General features: G+C 52.2%; 1 protein-coding gene across 1 annotated transcript; it reads right to left on the bottom strand.

The window, feature by feature from the left end:
• Window positions 1–1,840: 1,840 nt before the first annotated feature.
• On the bottom strand, window positions 1,841–18,599 carry TMEM45B (transmembrane protein 45B; the record flags this gene model as incomplete). Its single annotated transcript, XM_082493898.1, has 9 exons — window positions 1,841–1,970; window positions 2,251–2,396; window positions 3,072–3,256; window positions 4,525–4,734; window positions 4,962–5,166; window positions 14,710–14,889; window positions 15,772–15,956; window positions 16,960–17,172; window positions 18,416–18,599. 9 exons carry the CDS (start codon window positions 18,597–18,599, stop codon window positions 1,841–1,843), a joined length of 1,638 nt encoding a protein of 545 aa, XP_082350024.1.
• Between the last annotated feature and the right edge of the window lie 815 nt (window positions 18,600–19,414).

Genomic DNA, 19,414 nt, shown 5'->3' with positions numbered 1-19,414 from the left:
TCTTTTCAATCGAAGTGCAGTACATAGGGTTATAACCTATGCACTAAGCTTCCCGTTAATGGCAGCTAGTCTATAACAACTTGACCGAATGACCCGGCTCCTCGTCCCATGAGGATTATTAATAACCAGAGCACATCACCTCCACGGAGCACATTCGGAGCTCTCGCTCCGGCACGGGAGATCCGCATCAGCCCGAGTTAAAGGCAACGCTTCCCACCAGACCCTGCAGAAACCTCCGCTTGTGAGCGCTAGCCTGCTTTACGACCCCAAATAACAGCCCTCGGTGTATGGGTGCAAAAACCTGGCAGCCCAAAACGCAGCACTCGCCTTGGTTTCTTTGCTCCTCAAGGTCCTTTTCTTGACAGCCGCCAGCAGCACGAAGCGTTGCTCTCCTTCCAGCCCTGCTCCAAAGGGAGAAAATATAAAATAAAATAAAATATGAAGTGCTCACTCTTCCAGGGACCTCCCGTGGCACTGGGGATTGCAACTGCTTTGAGCCAGGGAGGATTTTTTTCTTTCCTCCCGACGCTTGCTTGAGTTTCTGGAGTTGTGCAGACCGGCAGTGATGCGTTTAGACTGAGCTGTCTCTGGTACGTCCGAGAGCAGTACAGCAAAGGCATTAGAAGATAATAACAACCCTGTTTGTGCTCCCCTGTTCAACTAGCCCAGCCCTTAGCGAAGGACACGGCACACATATTTAAAATGTTGATGATGAACTTTCTGATGGACTTGCTGTTCTTCCACTAATCCTGTTTAATGACATCTTTTAAAGTAGGTTTTGATCTTGATGGCAGGAAGCATCTCCCTGTGCTATTCTGCTGCAAACCAAATGAAAGGCCCAAAGGGGAAAAAAAAACCAAAACCAAACACACAGCCCTGGACACCAAGAAGGGACAGGTTTGTTTCTGACCAGCTCCAGGGAGGGAATAAAGCTGTCAGAGGAGAAGAAAAGCCATACCTGCTCCGAGATCGCCGCACAGCCCGGCTCTCGGAGACTCACCAGGAGCATCCGTACGCCCAGCCCGGACCGGCTGAAGCCACCACCTCGCTTCCAGGGCCTCTCCCTAAGCTGAACCCTGCCCGGCAAAAACACCCCATCTCCCAGGCATGCCAAAACCCGTTGCAAACAGGCTGCCTCGCCTATCCACATCATCCTGAGCTTCTGATGAAAAACATGCAAGAGAGCAGCTACGTGCCAGTGCTAACGGGGAAAAACCCCATCCCTGGCCATCAGCCCTTTCTCCAGGCAGGTTTGGCCACATTAAAGCCACACACATTCCCCTCCCTCTGATATTTCATCCCCCTCCCCAAACTGTTTTGAGGCCAGACATCACCTTAACCTTCAATCTCAAGGCATCGTATTGAAGAGATCCATCGAGGTGGTTTGTTGAAGTACTTTATTGGTGATCACGTATACTCTGTGCACATTAAGCTTTGTACAAAACACCCTCCAATTAACACCAGAGTGAGCAACAGCCACCAGGAGCTTCAAACGCTGGATTGGCTCCCTTCTGCAGGAGCAGAAGCGAAAATAACATTAAAAAAATAGCCAGATCGGCAACACCAGTTGGACTCCACCAGCAAACCAGTCCTGCAGTTCACAGCCCCAGATGCAGCATGGAAAATTAAAAACCTGCCTCTCAGACGAGCCCGGTTTGCTCTTGCTACCGCCAAAGGGATGCATGGGAAAGGCTTCGCATCTCCTGCCGCGTTCTGCCTTCAGGGTCCCGCCTCCCACTTCTGATGCTCCACCATCAAGTGCCAGCATAGTTTATCAAGACTAATTAAAAACTTCATCTCAAGAGCGCTAAGCCACAGCGGGAAAGATGTTTCCATGGCCTCATTTGTCATCCGAGGCGCTCTCCGGCAGCAGGGCGCCGCTGGAGCTCTTGTTGCCTTTGCGGATGCACATGCCGCAGTCCAGTTCCACGTCGATGTCCCCGAATTTCAGCTGGCAGGACTCGTTGCAGCTATGGGAGGGACAGTGACACTGGTCAGGAATCTGTGGGCAGCGAGAGCCATCAGCACACCCCCAACCCACTCAGGAAGGATGCGAAGGACGGTCTGCTCCGCGGTGGCACCAAACCCACCCTTTCCAGCCAAGCCATGGACTCATCCATGCTTGGACACCCGCTTTTCTTATCCCATGAGATGCCGGTGGCTGGGTTTCCCAGCATAGCATCGGGTCTAGGTGTTGCTCTTGACCATCCCAGCTCGTGCACGGTGCCGGGACCCCCCTCCCCCACGTACCAGCGAGATGCAGCAGAGTTTGCTGCCAAGACGGCGAGCGCGCCCGCGTAGTGCCAGCAGAAACACATGGTGAGGAACACGAAGTTGCTGCGGTCGGTCTGATCCCAGCCCGGTCCTCCCCACGGAGGGAAGAGCACGAACCCAATCTGGTCGCAGACACAAGAGATGTTATGCACCGGCACATGTCAGGTGTTAGCGCATCCCTCCTCTCTTTTCCTCCTGATTTTAGCCACGCTGCGGCAGCTGGCTATGGACTAGAGGCACGATAATCCCAAGTAACACCCGGACCATTGCCCCCAGCACCCCCAAGCACACTTGCCTCCCCACATTGACACGGGGGGGGATGTTTCAGGAGGAGAGGGATGCTCTGAGGACAAGCCTTAGGGCTCACAGCGCAGCCCAGCATCCCCAGAGAAAGCTGACGACCCAAAGGCTGCATTGCCAGGCTGTGCATTTCTCCCTAGACCCAAAGCTGGGTGATTGTGAGAGGTTTCCAGATATTTCCAGTTACTTGGAACACATAGAGGGAAAAAAATTGGACGTAATAAAAAGAATACAAACCTCATGATTGTGGTTTCCCACGCTCGTGGGGTCTAATTTCCATTTATCATGCAGGTTTGCCCGTGCTGCATACATTAAATGCGCATATCTCTACGAGGGCGGCTCTGGCACTTTCCCTCCTCTTATTTACTAAGATATTCCAACCAGCTTAGAAGTTTAACCCTTACAGACACGCCATTAAGGGCAGAGCAGCCCCCCTCCGCTTGCCTTCCTGGCTGCGAAGCCCACTGCTCGGAGGAGAGCACTGGATGCACACTGACCTGCCAAAGCCAAGAGCCCTGGAGAAGGAAGGAGCTGGTCCTGAAGGTCTCCAGGATGATGTGGTCTCGGAGAAACACCTCTAGGAGGGCACAGAGGGCTCCAGCAAAGATAGCCATGGCCAGCAGGGAATGGAGGTGGCGGTCCAGTGCACCATCGCTGTAGTCATAGAAACAGAAGAGCAAACCTGCCAAGATTCACACTGCATTAGAAAAGGATGCTCTGAGATTTGGGTGTTTTTTTAAAAAAAAACAAAAAACAAAACAAACAAACAAAAAAAAAACCCAAACCAAACCAAAAAAACCCACACAACAAACACACATCTGAAAACTGAGACTATGCTCCAGGTCCTGCTGTGATCTGCCTGTTGGGAAGAGCCAAAGGGCAAACAGCCTACTGTCATCACCCTCACTCTGCGAGGACCATGCAGCCCCCAGCGCCGGGATCTGCTCTGCCCGCAGAGTAGCCCCCGTAACCGTGGGGATCCCTGGCCAGGGCTGTCAGGAGGAGCACGGTGATCATAGAATCACAGAATGGTTTGGGTTGGAAGGGTCTTAAAAATCATCCAGTTCCAAGCCCCTGCCCTGGGCAGGGACACCTCCCACCAGCCCAGGTTGCTCCAAGCCCCGTCCAACCTGGCCTTGAGCACCTCAAGGGATGGGGCAGCCACAGCTGCTCGGGGCAACCTGCGCCAGGGGCTCACAGCCCTCAAAGTGAAAAATTTCTTCTTGATATCTACTCTAAATCTCCCCTCTACCAGTTTGAAGCCATTTACCCTCGTCCTATCACTACGTGGCCTTGTAAAAAGTCCCTCCCCAGCTCTCCTGGAGCCCCTTTAGGCACTGGAAGGGGCTCTAAGGTCTCCCCGGAGCCTTCTCTTCTCCAGGCTGAACCCCCCCAACTCTCCCAGCCTGTCCTCCCAGCAGAGGGGCTCCAGCCCTCCCAGCATCTCCGGGGCCTCCTCTGGCCCCGCTCCAACAGCTCCGTGTCCTTCTGCTGTTGGGGGCTCCAGAGCTGGAAGCAGTACTCCAGGTGGGTTCTCACCAGAGTAGAATAGAGGGGCAGAATCACCTCATGGGGACCTTCGACTCGGAAGGCGGTGGGGAGTTTTGTATCAGGGTTTGTCCTGCTGTGCACCCAACCGAGGCAGGGGGACACCGCCTTTTTGTAACTCCAGGGAGAGCCAGCTGCTTGTCACCAGGAGAAGCACACATCCCTAGGGCTTCGTGCCCCCTACGTACCTGGGGCACCCTGCCAAGGCCAGGTTCATATTTGGAAAAGAATAGGGAGGGGGTGCCATTGCACATCTGCACACCCTCCAGCTCCGGTTGCTTGCACAATACCTCGCCAGCCTCAAAACAGCCCAGGGATTTTGGGCTGCCGCACATGGGTGACCTTCCCAGTGCTGCCCCTGTCCCGTATTCCCTACTCTACCGGACACTGCGTGCGATTTACCTTCGATGAACAGAGCCACGGACAGCGAGAGCCGATCTAAGCCAAGCGGCAGCTTGAGCGAGGAGTGCGAGATGTCCACGATGCCGGAGAGGAGGAAGAAGAGGTACATGGTGGTGTAGTGCCAGTGGGTGAGGTCGGTCCAGCTGTGTGTCTTGGGGCTGTACAGCTGCAGGTGAGGACCGGAAGGAATAAACTGCTCCACCAGTATCCCTGGGCAGAGAGTGGAAAGGACAAGCTTGTAGGAAAGCTTTCTTTGCAATGGTGAAGTCGTATTTGCCCAGAGGAACCCTACCAAGGTCCCATCACAGAGCATGCCACCAGCACATCCCCAAGCCCTCCCACAGCCGTTTCCCACTACAAACAGCCCCAGCTCTCGTGGGAGAGAGCGGCCGCAGTGCCAGCAGATGTTAAAGCAGAGACTCATCATCATCTCTTACCTGCTAGAGCAAAGAAAGCTTTGACCGCCCCTTCAAAGACTTCCATGCGCTGGACCCCATAGCTTGGCTGGCTCTCGGCGTTGGCTTTCCGCCTGAGGTATTTCAGGGGGTACCGCACAGACCACCAGAGACCAAAAATGAAGAAGAAGGTGCCCCGGAGGGCGCTGCCGAGGAAACTTGTTGGCATCGGGCTCGCTTGCTGGACCTGCAAGGACAAACAGTGCCTAGGGACTGACTCAAATCACCCCCAAGAGAGATGTCGGGCTGCTCGCTTGCTCAGTGTCCTCGGGGAGCTGCATCCCAACAGAGCGGGTGCGCACAGCTTTGCCAATCAGCTGTAAACAGGTAGTCCCAGAGATGTGACACCACCTTGGGAAAGCTGCCACCTCGGGCCACTGTAGATATATGTGTACATAGATATCTGTGTGGTTGCACGCAGGGCAATCATCAGGACTTCATCACGCCAGAGAAAAAACGCATCAGTGCCCAAGAAAGTACTAACAGCTACATGCTATCAGGAGAGGAACCATAACAAAGTTTTTGCTAATAAAAAGCAACGTGATAATTATTTCCTTGGAACATAAACTCCCTCCAAACTAGCTAATTACCAGGGCGTGAATCGGCAGCTCCAGCCAGTCAAGGCTTTGCTGGGCTGTGCAACAGGAGGCGGCGGCAACCCAGGAACCATCACCATTTCCAAAAGGAGCCTCATGCATATTCCCCACAACCTTTGTGTAGCACACGAGCAGTGATTTGACACAAGGGAAAGAGATTTCATCTCCAGTAGGAAGAGCTTGAAGACTTAAAGGCATGAAAATTGCCTTCGCGCTAAGCCAGACCAACGCCGCCAAGTACCAGCAAGGATGGAGAGGAGCAACGGTACGGCAGTGCAACGTTATATCCTGCAAAGTATTTAGGCCCATACTCAAACTGTTGAAAAAAATAAAAAACAGAACAGCAAGCACAGAAGGGAATAAGTAACGATCTAAACGCTTGCAGCAGCGAGCTTCTGATGCTACCTTGGGACGGTCTTGTTTCCTCCAGCAAGACCTCTCTCCTTGCTCTCTGTATGCATCTACCACCTAAGGAGGTCTCTCTCTTTCCCTCCTCCCAGGCTTTCTGGTCCTTTTCTGCAGCTCAGATGTGCATGGAAGAAGGCATTACTCATCCTGAAGCTACCACACTGACTTGCCCTTGCATCACAAATCACATCCTCGCCGTGTTTATAAATACCAAAGCAAATTGCAGAGGCTGGATGAACAACTCCAGCACGTTTTTCGAGTCCTCCCACACTAGAAAGTAATTAGGCACCACAAAATAAGGGGAGGATGTGGCGTGGCAAGTGCCTTAGGTGAGGGAGAGCTCTGCAAGACGTCCCCGGTTGGGTTTTGGCTGCAGAACTGGAGTCGGTCGAACTGGCTCAGCCCTGCGTGGGCAAGCGTGGCGTTTGGGTTGAGAGACTATCATCATCCACTGCATCTCCAGGACACGGGTAACCCGGGAAAGGCTCGAACTGTTTACACCGTGTCAAGGTTTCCTTTTAGGAGGGAAGTTACTAAAGAGCCTTTCAGGTAGGGGAGAGACACCCCATCCCAGGAGCTGGTTTTGGGATGGTGATGGCTTTCTGCTCTGTTTTGGATGCCTGCGTTGGGATGACACGGCTCATGCCCCATGTCTTTCCTCATTACAGCCTGGACACCCGGTCCAGGGCATGTATCTTCCCTGCACAGACATCCATACGCTGAAGTAACTAAGAACAAACGAGATTAGAGCACATTTAAGCAGCGCACAATTGCATGATGCATAACCAAATTTTACCATTGTCCTACTGGTACTGTGGCTACAAGGGCAACAGCTTGAAGCTGGAGTCAGGAGCATACCCTGATCAAGTCACACAGCAGGAGCGTTAACTTGACATGCTTAACTGGAGGAGAGCAGAGACATCCCAATGCCCAGGCATCAGAAATGACAACCGACACATCCTCCCACCTGCAATTCCAAGTCACAACAGCATCCAGCTTTAACCCAGGCATTTATCACCCCACATCCAGCGGGCATTCCCTCTTCACCTTCCGTTCCAGCAGCCTCCAAACCACTCCGATTCAGAGCTGTCCCCGGCATCTCCTACTCCAACCATCCCTCTCCCCAGCAGCGCAGCCTCACTCTTCCTCTTCTTCTTGGTGCTGGGGACCCTTTTGCTTTGTAACCTCTCAGCAGCCCAATTCAGCAAGGCTTTTGGTAGTTGTCACAAGTCCTCTTTGCTTCCCACCACCCAGACCCAGCTCTTCAGCCATCCCATATCCTGGGGCATCTCTGACTTAGCCAAGATGTCCCAAACCCACCTTTCTGTCAAGCAGAAGCTTGGATGTAACCCACTCAAAAAAAAAAAAAAAACAAACAAAGCCCACCAACCAAAACCACCTTCTTTTAGAAAACAGCCACCATTTAGCAGAGAAACCAGACGTGTTTCCAAAGCAACAGTCCACTTGCACAGCTCAGGTACTCAATGCACAGCAAAACACGCACCCCCCCATCCACACAGCCCCTCCACCAGCCCACCGAGCCCAGAACTGATACCTCTCACCCACCGGCTTCCCCCAGCCCCAGCATTTGGGTCCACGCTCGCATAAAAGCTGATTAAGCTCCAAGTGAGCCGCAGCCAGGGAAGAGCGCACCCATTGAGGAGAGGCACCCGGGTTATTTATTTTTCCTGCGAGCTACTTTGTCTGTCGGAGGACTTGAAATATGGCTGCAGTCAGAAGTTATTACCTGAGCTGCCCTTCTCCCTCCGCAGTTTCCAGGCTGCGATGCTTTTGCTTAATAGCCATACGGGAGCTGCCTGCTCTCCTTACGGGGCCTCGCGCTGACTGCTCGCATCTTCCCCAGGCTCGGCTCGGGAAGGATGGCATTTCTACCCGATTTCCAGGCTCTCCTCCTGGAGCCGGCGCAGCTCCAGGTCCATCAGCATTGATGGTTTTGGCTCCAGGCAGGGGCTTGTTCCCGCTGATGCAGGGGGATCGATGCTACCAGGAAGATGCTGTCCATGCGGACACATGACCATCCCCTACAAGCACCCATGGGTGTGACCATCAGCCCAGGACAGCCAGCCTGAATGCACCTGGCCATGCACATCTGGAGAGTATTCTCTTTGTGGATCCTCCTCCATCCTTGCTACCCAGGCACATCTCTCTTGTGCCAACTGCCCTCACCCAACAGAAGAGGCACAAGCTCCCTCTCCTGCCACTCCTCTGCCATGATGCACCTCCAAAACCTGATAACTCCCCTGAGAAAAGCTAAAGCCACAAATTGCCAGCAGACTGCCTCCATCAGCACCACTTCCACCAGCCCTATCGGTGGCTGTTGTCACCCTAAACCTTTGCCTTGCCTTCTTCGCAAGCTCAGGAAGCCACCTCCATCCCATGTACAGCTGCTCACCAACGTATTTCTCTCTATGGCTAAGAGAGTTTACCTGCGACTCCTGCCTGTCCTTCTCCCTCTCCAGATGTGGCAGCAAGGAGCGGTTATTACTCAGAAGAGGCAGATAAAGGGAGAAGCCACCACGGGGAGGTGGCCCTCAGACAGGATGTTTAGAGCCGAACATCCTGTGGGCCATTTCAACGCGCGCTGAGTCAACCGGCTTTCACAACCTGGGACACCTCCTGTCTGTTATTAAAGGAAAAAAAAAAATAAATACAATTCCTCCCAGAGTTTGCCACAAAAATCAGGATGAGCGGCCAATCCCCGTTCCCATGGCAACCGTGTATATTCAGTTATTATGTTGGGGTTTTTGGTTGACTGGGGAAGGAGCCAAGAGGAGACATGGGTACAGTATCGCCCGACGTGGCCAGTCTCTGCTGGAAGGGCTCTGAAATCTCCAAACTGGGCTGCCAGCTACACGATAATCCTTTTGGGGGGTCTGGCCTTACAAAAGGTGCCTATAGACAGGAGATTTTGGGCCAGGAGCTCGCAAACCAGAGCGGAGCCCTTGTGCGCTCCATCTCCCAGCCCATAGCAGCCAAGAGGAGGGGGGTGATGGCCCTCTCCCCCCAAAAAAAACATGGGTTGGCAGGACACAGCAGCCTGTTTCCACTCCTTTTTACCTATCCAATACCAGACGCTGCCCAACACCAAGCACCCACAGACACAAGGCCACCCCCAATCTGTCGGCCCAGCCTTAGCACCTTGCCGGCTGCATAGATGAGCAACACAAGTGCCTCAAGGCAAACAAATACCACGGGCCACCCTGGCGTCCCCATCTCCCACCGAAGCACCGAGTTGATGGTGCAAAAACATGCTCAGGAGCACCACCCAAGCCTCCCACCAGCTGAGGACCACTAACAACCACTCCCCGCATTCCCAACACGGTACTTCTCCAGGTGGCAACCACACGCACATAACTCCTCGTGCCACCAAAACCACCCCAAGCGCGGGCGCAGGACAAGCCGTGCCCAGCCCTGCCGAGACCAACACACGTGAGCCCGCACCCCAGGGAAGCCCTGAGGCTGGAATAGCATGGAAGCAAACCAGCCTGCACAACCCTCCCCAGGGCGATGGGCTGTTCTCCAGCACAGCCGTAAAAACCACCAAGCCATAGCCAGGAGCTCTTTTAACCCCATTATCTCCATACCAGCAGTAGCAAGGAGGAGGAAGGAAGGAAAAAGAACGCTGCAGCTGCGCTGCTGCGTACACCCATCACTGCTCACCTCCAAAACGTGTAGCAGAAGGCTGAGCACACACGCAAAAGGGTCCTGTAACATCAGGGAAACCCCCAAGGAGCAGAGGGGCTTCCAAAAACTTCACCCAAGCTAACGGTCCAGGAGCTTGCTACCACGCTCAAGCACAGAGAGAAACACAACCCTCATAGCAGCTCTTCTTTATGGACCAACCCCTAAAAATATACAGAAAATACCTTTCTTGCCGGAAAAAAAGAACAGCAGCACCGTCAGGGACCTCTTCGCAGCTCTTTCTGCAACCGCCCAGCTCGGCAAACCACCACCCCAAAGGGCAGCTTAGCCCAAAGCCGCTTCCCAAGCAGGACGAGCCAAATCCTTGGAGAAAGTGGGGAAAATGTGAGCTGGGAGGGCAGCAGCTGGAGGAAGAGGGGAGGGAACGAGGTCCAGCTGAAACCTATCTGCTCAGAGGCTGGAGGTGCCTTTTCCCACGGGGCTTAAAGGACCACAAAAGAATAAAGCACACGGAGAAAGGTTTCTGTGAAAAAGGCGACTCGTATTCAAGCAGCTGCCAATCAGACAGCGGAAAAAGTTATAGGTGTATGAAATGGTTGAGGAAAAGGGTTCTCCAGCCTTTTCAAACCAACCCCACGATAAAAATGAGGGTGAAACTGTGACAAGTGGTTGGGAACAACAGCCCCATGAGGGGACACCCGGGGAAAGGACAGCACGTTCTTTGCCCTCCCTCCCCCCCCCCCCCTCCAAATCACAGAGCGTGTCACTCCCACACCGCGTTTGCTAAAATCACTGCAGGCACGAACGGATACAACTCCATTACAGTTCCTGAGCTGCAAACCGCTGAGGCACGGTGGAGTATTATGGGATTGTACCAGCAGATGCCTGCCTTCCACTTCCTCCCGGGGAGGCGGATCTATGTGCGACCCCCTCCAGCCCCTCTGATGTTCTCAAGCTCAAACCTTGAACTGAATTTGATTTATTATATGGTTTTTTTCTTCTTTTTCTTTTTTTTTTTTTTTTTTTTTCTCAGCTGTAACTGCAACATCCTCTCCCTGAAGGTTCATCATCAGCCTCGGTGCTAATGAAAAAATGTGATAATGTTTGCCTGCTTCCTGGGGGTGGTGGGAGGCACAATCTAATTAAAGGTTTGCCAGCAGCCCGAGCGCTGCAGATGGATGGTGGTTCGGGAAGTGCAAAGTATTATTATTGTTATTATGACGAATGCTAACACCGGCTCTCATAAACAGGCAACAGAGGAGGTGAAGCAGGTGGTACGAGCACAGGCAGGGCTTGTTCTGCTGCCTACACCATCACTTCAGCCTTACATAAACGTGGCCCCGAAGGGCGGCAGCGGCAGATCCTATCTCTGCCCGAGCAATCGGCGGCTTGGGGATGGGCTCCTGTCTTTCTAGCTGGAGGAAGAGCCAGCTGCCAAGCTATTTGGCTGCATTTCGGGGGGGGGGGGGGGGTTGTTGGCTGGGTTCCTCCGTAAGAGGAGGTTAGGTGCCACCATTGGGATGCTCAGCAGCTCCTTCCTTGCCTGGGCTGGGCAGGGCAGCCCCCATCCTTGGTCATCACCATCCAACAACATCAGGCTGCAGTTAGACAAGACAAAACCCACCCCGAGACATTGTCCAGGGCAGCGCGGTCCTTGCAAAGCCAGCTGTGGGTACAGCTACAAATATACCCCTGGTCCACTCCAGCTGCACAGCCAACGGGTCCAGTACAAAGACGCTGATAATTCAATTTATACAGTGAAAAACATAATCCAGGTCTACTGGTTGATACTAAGGTTGTGTTAAAAGCCATGCTCGGTTTCGGACTGTCCTGATATATCTATCACCTAAAGCAATAAATACGAAGATGGGTTATGATTGCACATCACTACATGATAAACCATCTCTGGACCAACTCCTGTGCCCCCAGCAATCTTCATGCCCGTGTTTGGGTACCCAGGCAATTTGCGAATGTGGGTTTTTAGCTGAAATGAAAATCCTTAATTCTCACGCAGAAATGAACAGCACCTGTATTTGCTTACTTAATCGCAGGCTGTATCTCTCCTCCTTTGCTGACCTTCATACCTCGGGAAAGAATGTGCTTCCGCGTTGGAAAACAAATTAGCCAGCGCTATACTGAAAAGTCCGGGGATGTTTGTAGGAGAGGGGAATTAATGAGGCAGACAGAAACCATTCCAGACACCGAGTGCTATGGAGGGGAAAAGCGTTTTGTGGCCACGCGGTGACAGGGGACAAAGAAAAACTCGGGGTGAAAGGAGACGGCAGCGAAGGGAGCCGTGAGGAATTAAATCGACCCTCTCCCACCTTGAAAAGCAAGGAGTGCTTTTAAAAACCGAGGTCAGCTTTAATCTGCCTGCCCTCGGGTGGAAATAACCTCTGACTTTTTGGGGCGGCAAAAGAGGAAGGTGGCCGCAAGGTGACCGTGACCTCAGCCAGACCGGAGTGGGTTCCTCCACGGCTCTGCCACCCGGTGCTGCCCTCGTGCGGCTATTTAATGGGAATAGTGATGTTTGGTCTTTTTTTCCCCAAAGAAAAGAATGCAGAGCAGACCAGAAATAATTCAGAGCGCCAATTAAGCTCGGTTTGAGTCCTGCAGCCCTCCAGGTAACGCGGTTTGTCGGCTTGCAAAGAGGGTTTTCTCTGCGCGCGTGGAGGCGGCAGCCGGCAAATCGCTCTTCCCCGGGCTGCGGCTCATCGTCGCAGCAAGAGGAATTTGGGCGGTTTAGAAAAACCACCCCATTTGGCAGAGGGGGAAAAAAAAAAAAAAAAGTGTCTGCAAAACGCTCCCCGTGTTCAGCGGTTACAACTCGCGCGACCTAATTGCGCGGCGTTTATCAGATGGATTTAGGGAGAGGTATTGCTCCGCTGCTTAACCCTCTTCACACCAAGCCTGTTTGCAGCTCCCGCTATCCAGCCCTGCAAAATAAACCATCTCGGTGGTGGAAATACAGGAAAGCTGGCATTCAAGGAAAGCCAGTTAGTCTTTAAAAGCCAGTTAGTCTTTACAGCACTGTTAATAAGCAATAAAATCCAAGCTACAGCCCCCTTAGTCTGCAAGAAGCCCTTTGCGCAAGGGGAAGGGGTGTTAAAAGGTGAGCGTTGCCGATTTCCCCGGGTGGGAGCACGCCGTCGCAAACGCCGGGACCTGCTCAGCGCTGCTTTTTACTCTTCGGGCATGAACACGAGCACAAAAATCAGCTGCCATCCATCTCACCCCGTCACCGCAGCAGCGAGAAGACGCCCGTGCAGAGCATCCTTCCAGCCCCAGGGTCTGAGACACGAACAGTTGCAATTCCGCTTGCGCTGGTCTTTATTTTATATTATTTATTTATTTATTTATTCATTCATTTATTTAATCCCAGTACATTTTGGCACATTTTCCTCCTATCTAGGAGGTGACATTTCCAGTCACTTTTCGCGATAAATTAGCTGGCACGGGCAGGCTAAAAACAACACGTGTGTCCGTTTCATCCCACTTTCCAAGCTGAAGAGTTTATTTTCAATGGAAAACGGGGACGTTTTATGAATCCCTGCTGCTTAGCTGTGCATCTTACAGCCCTTCAGGCTTTACAGGTCTGAGGGATGGATTTGTCTAAGCTGTTATTACACACTCTATAATTTATCAGACTTAAATTTAAGGATATCAGCTCAGTGAAGATTTTTATTTCGCATTTATGCGCTCTTTCAGCCTTTAAGTGAACATGAAAACTATTAACAAAACCCCTCTTTAGTTCAAGTATTGTGCACAATCAAGCCATGATGTTGCAAATTTGACATAATCTCGCATTTAACGCTCTTTTACTCCACCTCCTTGGGATGATGCCTCGGTCCGGAGGTACGTGACCTCCTCCTGGAGGTTTCCTTGACTTCAATCACGGCAGGTCAAAGCCTCCAGGCGCTTGGAAAAGTCAGCTGGCCAAAGGATGCTGTCCATCACTACGGAAACACGCCTGGGAACCCGTAGGACGAAGCGATCTCGTCCTGTTGAATTTCTGCACTTAATTTTGTTGCTAAAAATCACTGCAAACAGTGCTCATTTCAGAGAGGGCGATATGCGGGTACGGATGGAGGGCAGCTACCACCCGTGAGCTCAAAGTGCTTCCCAGCAGCAGAACGGTGGCCCCTCTCTTTGCTCTCTCAAAACATAAATATTTCATTAGATTTAAATTTATTTTTTTCTTCTAGTAAACGGATTCTTCGCGTATTTGGAGAAGGAGATCGCCCCCTCTTCACTCTTCGTCAGATCCATTCAAGAAGGCGGCTTGGGAGCCCGTGTCGCACTTTTGCTGCCGGACTCCGAGATTGATGTAGGGCTCTCCGCTGCCTCTCCGGCACCTCTGGATGCAGCTGGAACACATGAGCAATAAACCACTGTTAGCAACCCCCCCCCCAAAACTAGCGCCCTTCACCAAACTGCTCAGGGGAGAAACTATTATAGAGGTCCTAAAACGCTGTTTGGGGGCCTTTTATTCTGTATAAAGTATCTGCTTGCACAGACTGGACCATCCCTTCTGTAGCCCATGTCTCGGCAAACCATGCAGCACCCCTTAGAGCCTCGTCAGCTGTCGGAGCACCCTTGATAGTGGGATAATGTCCCCTTCCCATCTCCTTGGAGAAGGTGTAGCTGCGGCTGGCGACGTTTTAGCCATCAGACAGTGGTGTTGTACATTTAATAACTCGGTGACCGTCACCACTTTGAAATCCTCGCAGGGGAGGGGACAACGTGTCAGGGGGTCCTGGTCATGCTTTGTTTTCTCTATCGAATTAAAGTTTGACTTCCAGCTCCCGGTGCAGAGAAAAAAAAAAAAGCGGCATGACTTCCAGCAGCAGCTTCGGGGGCTCGATTATTTGACTTCTCCGTGTTTAATGCTCGCTGACATGATTTTGCATTCTGTGCACTCAACAAATAACGCGCTCGCTTGCCGCCGTGCCCTAAAACTTGCAGCGGTCAGGGGCTGCTTATTCAGCTGTGACTTTGTACTCCGGGATCGGCTGGAGAACATCTGCATCTCACTCCAGTTGTCCCCATCCCTGTCTGCCCACCATGCTCCTGCCCAAATTCATGCCCCAGCCGTACCAGTAAGCGAGGGTGTAGTTTATAGCCAGGATGGCCACGGCGGCTGCCCAGTGCCAGAAGAAGCACATGGTGAGGAACATGATGTTGCTGTGGTCCTCCTCATCCCACACCGGACCTCCCCATGGCCGGAACAGCACGACACCGATCTGGGTGGAACAAGCAATTTATTACCTCGGGAGAAAAAAAAAAGAATCAAGGTATTGAAGGACTCCAGCACCCCTCTGTCCATCTTGGTTATCACCACGATCCACGTGGTGACCGAGGGACTTGAGCCCTGACCAGGACAGTGGATTTTTGCTGAGGCAGTTCTGGTCTCAGTGAAGTCCCGCTTTGCAACGAGAGGCCACACAAAGCAAGTCTGTGCCTGCGGTCTCCCTCTTTTTTCTGTACAATATCCAAGCGCAATTGTCCCTCTGCAGTGCAGAGTCCTAGCTGTCCTGCAAAAACTCCACAGTTTATATTTTTGTGAGCTCAGCACAGTTTCCAACCTCCGATCTGGAGTTGGCACAGCAGCCCCTGGGGCTGGGACAGAGGAGGGCAACTCACATTTCTTTTTGGCAGCCTAATTTTGGGAGTGGTTACCTCCCAAAATTTCTTTGCTTCTCCAACTACTACCAAGGCAAGCAGCTGGCCGTATTTTTACTCAGCCATTTTATTGCTCGGTGGGGTTTGCATCTTTCCGCTAAACCAGAGGGAGTGCTGCGGGGTGCATTAGACACATTAAGCAATTAGTACTTGGTCGTTAGATACTGCGGAATGTTGCTCGCTCGCTGCGAGCGCTCGCTTTTGCTGTTCCCCCCAGAGAAGCAATAAGCCAAGACAAACAGCTCTTTCAGCAGGAGCAGTCATCGGAGATGACCTGTGATGAGTAAATTTTCATCCTGGGTTATGATCTATTTATGAAGCGAGCTCGGCAAAATTATCCTTCGGAGACGCGCGATTGATACGTGATGTACAGCTTCTTCTCCTCTTCGCCCCATTGCTCTCCTACCTCTGTGCTCTGCTCCACAAGAGAAGGCAGAACTGACCTGCCAGAACCACGTTCCCTGGACGATGGTGACACTGGCTCTGAACATCTCCAGGACAATGTTGTCGCGGAGGAAGACCTCCAGCATGATGCTGCAGGCCCCTGAAAAGATGGCGATGAGCAGCAGGGAGTGGATATGCTGATCCAGCATGGGGCGGTGAAGGACGTGATAATAAAAGAGACAACCTGCCAAGATATGTACCGCCCTTAGAGTAGAATTAACGACACCAGCCATGACCACAAAGCCCTGGTGGAGTAAATCACCTGCCCGGTTGGTGGACTGAGACGGGTCACCGTGAAAACAAGGGACTCCACATAGCATCATCCCACCAGGTCTCCTAATATCCCACCATCCTGGAGGGATGAGATGCCCAACCCTGGGGCAAGGAGGATCGGGGCAAGATGGGGACCAAAGGCAGAGGACAACAGAAGGGTGGTTTTCTTCCCATCTTGGTGCTGTCACCTCTTCAGATCACTGTCTGCTCCTAGCCAGGCTTCTGCTGCCTCCTGCTTTTCTATCGCTAAACCTCACCATTTTCTTAGGAGCTGGAAATGATAAGTTTCCTTTTCTTTCACACCAAACTGTGCCTGTTGAGCTGCCCCCGCTGCTGCTTCAAAAACCAGGGGTGTCAGGGAAGGGAAAATAGCAAGAGATGTGCCCTCATTAAGGGGTTTTCTATAAAAGCAAGACCTTCATTTCCTATTGTCTTTTCCAAGAGGGGTCTGAAATCCTGGCTGGCGACTCACAAGACAGCCTGAAGACAAAATGATATTCATGATGTGCTGAAGCCAGAATAAGTCACTTGAATTTGCCACGTGCAACGCAAGCAGATGAGGATGATGGTGCCTGCATTGCAATTAATGGCTCTCGGGGGACAACGTGGGGCACGCAAACAGCTCTGTAGATATAAGATAAATGTGGCGTCCACCCGCCATTTATCATAACGAGGAAACTCAGCCTGCTGCTTTGTACTGCTGTCACCCCAGAAATCCCAAACCAGGGGAAGCCAGGACCTATTGATGCCTGCATTTCCCATCTTGCTACAGACCACCCTTCAGTAATATATCACCTACTATGTGTCCTACCTTCAGGGGCGTTCAGAGCGATATCTCCGGCTGGAAAATGTTGGTCCCTCTCTGACTCACCCTCCAACATCCCTCCCTGAATTAAGCGCCACCTTCTACCGACCTTCGACGAACACAGCCACGGACAGCATGAGGCGGTCCAGACCCCGCGGCACCACCTGGGAGATGTAGGTGAAGACGTCCACCACCCCGGAGAGGCCGTAGAAGAGGTACATGGTGGTGTGCTGCCAGTTCATCAGCTTCACCCAGTCGTGGTTCTCCCCGCTGTAGAGGTACATGTGCGGACCGTCCGGGACGAACTGCTCCGCCAGCATCCCTGCGTGGACACGCAAGAGCATGTCGTTTCTGATGGTTTATACGCAATGAGATGGTTGATGCTACTCATTGCTGCGGGAGTGGGAGGGTTCTGAAGCATTAGGGGGAAAGGACTGGATATAAAAATCCTGTATTAATGGCAGCTCAGCTTTGGGAAAGGGCTACGAGACTTGGTCTTTTCACATCAAACTCTATTAGAGATCACAAGAAGATGAACATCAAAGACATCAATGATCTTGATGAGGGGATCGAATGCACCCTCAGTAAGTTCACAGATGACACTAAGCTAGGTGGGCGTGTTGATCTGCCTGAGGGTAGGATGGCTCTACAGAGGGATCTGGACAGGCTGGACTGATAGGCCGTGGCCAATGGTATGAGGTTCAACAAGGCCAAGTGCCAGGTCCTGCACTTGGGTCACAACAACCCCATGCAGTGCTACAGGATTGGGGCGGAGTGGCTGGAAAGCTGCCCAGCGGAGAAGGACCGGGGGGTGTTGGTGGACAGACAGCTGAATATGAGCCGGCAGTGTACCCACGTGGCCAAGAAGGCCAACAGCATCCTGTCCTGTATCAAGAACAGTGTGGCCGGCAGGACTAGGGAAGTGATTGCCCCCCTGTACTCGGCACTGGTGAGGCCCCACCTCGAGTACTGCGTTCAGTTTTGGGCCCCTCACTACAAGAAGGACATTGAGGTGTTGGAGTGTGTCCAGAGAAGAGCTACAAAGCTGGTGAGGGGTCTGGAGGACAAATCTTATGAGGAACGACGGAGGGAACTAGGGTTGTTTAGCCTGGAGAAGAGGAGGCTGAGGGGAGACCTTATCACCCTCTACAACTGCCTGAAAGCGGGGGATGACCTCCCTGGTGACAAGTGATAGGACGAGAGGAAATGGGTTCAAGTTATGCCAGGCGAGGTTTAGATTGGCTATTAGGAAACATTTTTTCACTGAAAGGGTTATCAAACATTGGAAGAGGCTGCCCAGGGAGGGGGTGGATTCGCCACCCCTGGAGGTATTTAAAAAGAGCGTAGATGCGGTACTTAGGGACATGGTTTAGAAGTGGTTTTTGTCAGGGTAGGTTAATGGTTGGACTTGATGACCTTAAAGGTCCCTTCCAACCTCAGCAATTCTATGATTCTATAACACATCCTTCCATGTCTGGACCAGTTTCTCTGGAGTAAGGGCTCCAGTACAGCTATCGCTACAGGCTGGGAAGTTACCAGCATAGCTAGTCAGATATAACCCTTACCTATTACAGCAAAGATGATTTTGATTCCCCCTTCGATGGCATCCACACGCTGGAAACAATAAGTCCTGTGGGATTTCTTATTTGCTTTTTGGCTGAGATACTGCAGCGGGTATTTCACAGACCACCAGAGCCCGAAGAGCAGGAAGAAACTGCCTGGAAGCGCGTGACCCTTGAAGTTTGCCATCCCGACAACGTCCTCCGGCTGCAAGGCAAAGAAAAACAATGTCATTATACAGCTGACACCGGTTATTTGACGTAACGCTGAGAGAAATGGGATTTCCCTTTCAGGGAGGACTGGAAAAGGCTTGACCAGGAATAGGAAGGAGCACTGGGGAACCCTCCGAGGGTGAGAGGTGGGAACATCAGGGACCTCTCTGAGGTCCTTGCCCCAAGATTAGGAAATAGCTGAAAAAGCCAGAGCCCGGACTAGTTTAGCAGAGGCCCCATATCTGCTGCAATCTCTGACGCATCCCAGCCTGAACTTTGCACCCCTGGGATCCCTCCCAGCTGTAGCTCCTGCTTTTCCCACCCTTCTGCAGGTACGAGCAAAAGCATCCGCTGCAGACCAGGGCAAGGTGGGCTTTTCGGGACCAGGCAGGAGAGAAAATACACCCGGAAAGCAGTAACCTCTAGGGATAACATCAGTGGGTTTCCTTAGCTCCCTGAATGGCCACGGGAGTGATGTGCTATGTCCAAAATTTTGTTAAATTCCCAGAATTTTTTCAGCCCACGGAGGGGAAAAAACCCACCCCACATCTATTTCACAAAGCCAAAGCGTTTTGTTAAAAACATAGCTTCAAAAAAATACCCCCAAAACTGTGGGAAACGAAACATTTTGGTTCTGGGCAAAGGAACCAACTCGCTCCCCATATCACCGCCTCCTCCCACCCCTTCTTCTCTCTCCGGAGCATGGCTAAGTCAGGATTTGCACCGCGCGGAGCCCCGGGATCCCAGCCGAGCCGCTCCAGCCTCCGTGCCCGAGCGCACACACGTGCACCA

The sequence above is a fragment of the Vanellus vanellus genome (genome assembly GCF_965231255.1).
Source record: "Vanellus vanellus genome assembly, chromosome: 21".
Taxonomy (NCBI): Eukaryota; Metazoa; Chordata; class Aves; order Charadriiformes; family Charadriidae; genus Vanellus; species Vanellus vanellus.
Note: the sequence above shows the minus strand (reverse complement) of the source record. Positions and strands in the feature narration are given on the sequence as shown.